Source organism: Haematobia irritans, chromosome 5, assembly GCF_050003625.1.
Source record: "Haematobia irritans isolate KBUSLIRL chromosome 5, ASM5000362v1, whole genome shotgun sequence".
NCBI classification, from domain to species: domain Eukaryota; kingdom Metazoa; phylum Arthropoda; class Insecta; order Diptera; family Muscidae; genus Haematobia; species Haematobia irritans.
In genome coordinates, this window is record NC_134401.1 from 135,210,748 (window position 1) to 135,214,152 (window position 3,405).

Sequence of the window (3,405 nt, forward strand, 5' to 3'; positions counted from 1 at the left end):
TTTTCTTTGTGTGGATATATTTTTAAGGCGCCAATTGGTTACTTCCATTATTTTACTTGCAGCATACTCTCTTTCTAAACACATATATGTTTATAGGCTATTTCCAAATTAATATATGTTTGCATCTAAGCATATTATATTTACAAACATTTTATGTCCCAAACATAATATGTTCTAACATATATGTCCCAAACATGTTATGCTAGTTTATGAACATTATATGCTTGCACTTAAAAATATTGTTTTAAAAAATTTGAGTTCCAAACAAATAATTTTTACACCCAAACATATGAAAAACAGTCCTTTTCGTCCGTGTACCTCTACAAAAAGGGGGAACTTACTCACAGTGGACTTTGGTCAAAATTTAGTATTATTATTAGTTTATTTAAAATAAATAAAATAAAGGTACTAACAACTAAGGTTTTCGACCTATCAAAATTTTATTTCTATAGAAAATGTTGTCAATATTTTATTTCTATAGAAAATTTTCTCAAAATTTTATTTCTATAGAAAATTTTCTCAAAATTTTATTTCTATAGAAAATTTTCTCAAAATTTTATTTCTATCGAAAATTTTCTCAAAATTTAATTTCTATCGAAAATTTTGTCAAAATTTTATTTCTATAGAAAATTTTATCAAAATTTTATGTCAATAGAAAATTATGTCAACATTTTATTTCTATAGAAAATTTTGTCAAAATTTTATTTTTATAGGAAATTTTGTCAAAATTTTATTTCTATAGGAAATTTTGTCAAAATTGTATGTCTATAGAATATGTTGTCAAATTTTTATTTCTATAGAAAATGTTGTCAAATTTTTATTTCTATAGAAAATTTTGTCACAATTTTATTTCTATCGAAAATTTTGTCAAAATTTTATTTTTATAGAAAATTTTGTCAAAATTTTGTTTCTATAGAAAATTTTATCAACATTTTATTTCTATAGAAAATTTTATCAAAATTTTATGTCTATAGAAAATTTTGTCAAAATTTTTCTATAGAAAATTTTGTCAAAATTTTATTTCTATAGAAAACTTTGTCAAAATTTGATGTCTATAGAAAATTTTGTCAAAATTTTATTTCTATAGAAATTTTTGTTAAAATTTTTGTCTGTAGGAAATTTTGTCAAATTTTCATGTCTTTAGGAATTTTTTTTTATAAAAATGTTATTTAAAAAAATAGTCGGCATTTTCAATTCGGGAACATTTCAACCTTTAAAGTCAGATTAATATCACTTAAATGACTTTCAATTCCTTCTCATCGTTAATTTAAATGTAACTTTTAATGAAATCCAAATTTCCCATCTACCATAATTTGTTTTTTCAGTAAAATAGATAGTTTGTTTAATTTTTCAATTATGAGTTTTTATTATTTAAATTTTGATTTTTAATTGTTTTCCTGCTTATACACATATAAATGTTTTCGTAATATTTGTATGGTGACTTAAATCTAGCTGATAATATTTACAATTAAAATAAATTAACAATTAATAATAAAAAAAAAATAATAAAATCGAGTATTCATAATAAAAAAGGGGGAGTTTTTTGTACAATTTTGATTTGATTTTTTTTTAGTTTTATAGCACCACGATCACATTGAGATTTTTGAGTTTTGGCTTTTGTTATCCTTTTGTTTAGAGAGACTGCAAGCAGTTCTCTTTGTTGCTCCTGTTTTGGAAACACCAACCAGCTGGAGATTTAAGCTTCAGTCTTGTAGGGTTTGAAAAGTTTGGGTTTGGGTTCTGAAACCAAACTACCGGTGTGCTGTGGTGGTGGGGACATTGAGGAGGCAGGACGTTTGGCGGAAGGCATCAGGAGACCAGCTGATGAGGGGGCAGCATTGAAATGCATGCTGGCATTCGAGGATGAGCAGGAGGTGTTGTCATGTGGATGCAATAAAGGCAATTGAATGGGTTGTTGTTGATGTAGGGCGGGACGCATAGGACTGAGACTGCGATCGAATACTTTGGTGTGATCCGAACCGGCGGGACTCAAAGACAAAGTGGAGGAGTGTGGTGATGACGATGATTGTAAATCCAAGGGAGGTGTTTGAGTTTTGGTGGCATAAGGACCGGCGGCAGTGGGTGGCATAACACCAAGCATGGCGGGATAAGCAGCGGCGGCAGCAGCAGCAGCCATAGGAGCAGCAGCACTCATATGTGGTGGCATTCCATGGCCCATATGTGGATGGGTGGCATGAGTGGGACGGGCGGGTAAGTGGTAAGGAGCATAACGATATTGTCCGTAGGGATTATGGCCATGGACAGGCATGGTGGGCATGGCGGAAGCCAACATAGGATTGGCAGCGGCGGCAGCAGCAGCGGCACCAGGGTAAGGACCATAAGGCATGCCCACGCTGTTAGCGGCGGCTTGCAAGATGGAAGCGGCGAAAGCGGGATCCGAGTAAACAGCAGCATAGGGCCAGGCAACGGCAATGCGTTGACGCTTGTCCTTCATGCGACGGTTTTGGAACCATACCTTAATGGTCGATTCGGGCAAATTCAATTGGGCAGCCAGCTCACAGCGACGGGGCCGGGAAACATAGTTTTCCTTGTAGAATTCCTTTTCCAAGCGGGCCAATTGATCGCGAGTGAAGGCGGTACGATAACGGCGTACTGAGGGATCAGCGGGAATTTCGCAGGAGTTGTTACGGCTGCCATTCAATGAGGTGTCTGGGCTGGAGAGGCATTCTAAAACATAAGAAAAAATAATACAAAAATTAATAAAGATTCAATTGACATTCGATTGTGTGGTAGTTTTCACTTTTTTTAGTTTTTTGTTTTTTTTTTTTTTGTAATTTTTATGGTAACTTACCGGTTGGTGAGGGTGGTGGAGTTTGTGGTTTGCCATATTGGCCGGACATTAAGTCCACAACCAAGGGTTTTTGATCGTTGGATTCATGATGTAGATTATGATGGTTGTCCATGGTGTATGATCTGTATCCTTGCATGTTTGTGTTTTTATGCTTTGTTTTTAGGTAGATTATGTGAATTTAGTTTTCTTCAAATTGCTTTCAATTGGCACTTTTCACTTTCACAAATATTGTTTTTGCATTTATGAGTATTTTCTCTTTCTCTCTTTTTTTTTCAATTTAAGAACAGAATTTAATTTTTAATAGAGATATTTTTTTAAACAAAATTATCTAAAAATATTTGTTTTGTTAATGTTTTCTCTCTTCAAACTGATGCTGATGTTATTTGTTAGAATGCTACAGCTCAAGTGTGCCTTTCTCAGTCAACAGAGGGTGTTTTTATACCAAAGTCAGGCGAGCGGAGTAAGCGGAGTGTCTAACTAAGAAGTTAAAGGCGTGCTCTTGTGAGCAAGCAAAAAGGGAAATTACCACACACACACACATACACATGCAAACTAACATATCACTGTAGCATCAAATGCCTGCCATCATAGCC

The 3,405-nt window shown here is 33.6% G+C and overlaps 1 protein-coding gene across 1 annotated transcript; it reads right to left on the reverse strand.

Annotated features, from left to right (window-relative positions):
- Positions 1–1,400: 1,400 nt before the first annotated feature.
- On the reverse strand, positions 1,401–3,191 carry eve (homeobox protein even-skipped). The gene is made up of 2 exons (XM_075310730.1): positions 2,813–3,191; positions 1,401–2,688 (listed from the first exon to the last, which is right to left on the reverse strand). Exons 1-2 carry the CDS (start codon positions 2,946–2,948, stop codon positions 1,697–1,699), a joined length of 1,128 nt encoding a protein of 375 aa, XP_075166845.1. The 5' UTR covers positions 2,949–3,191; the 3' UTR covers positions 1,401–1,696.
- Positions 3,192–3,405: the final 214 nt, after the last annotated feature.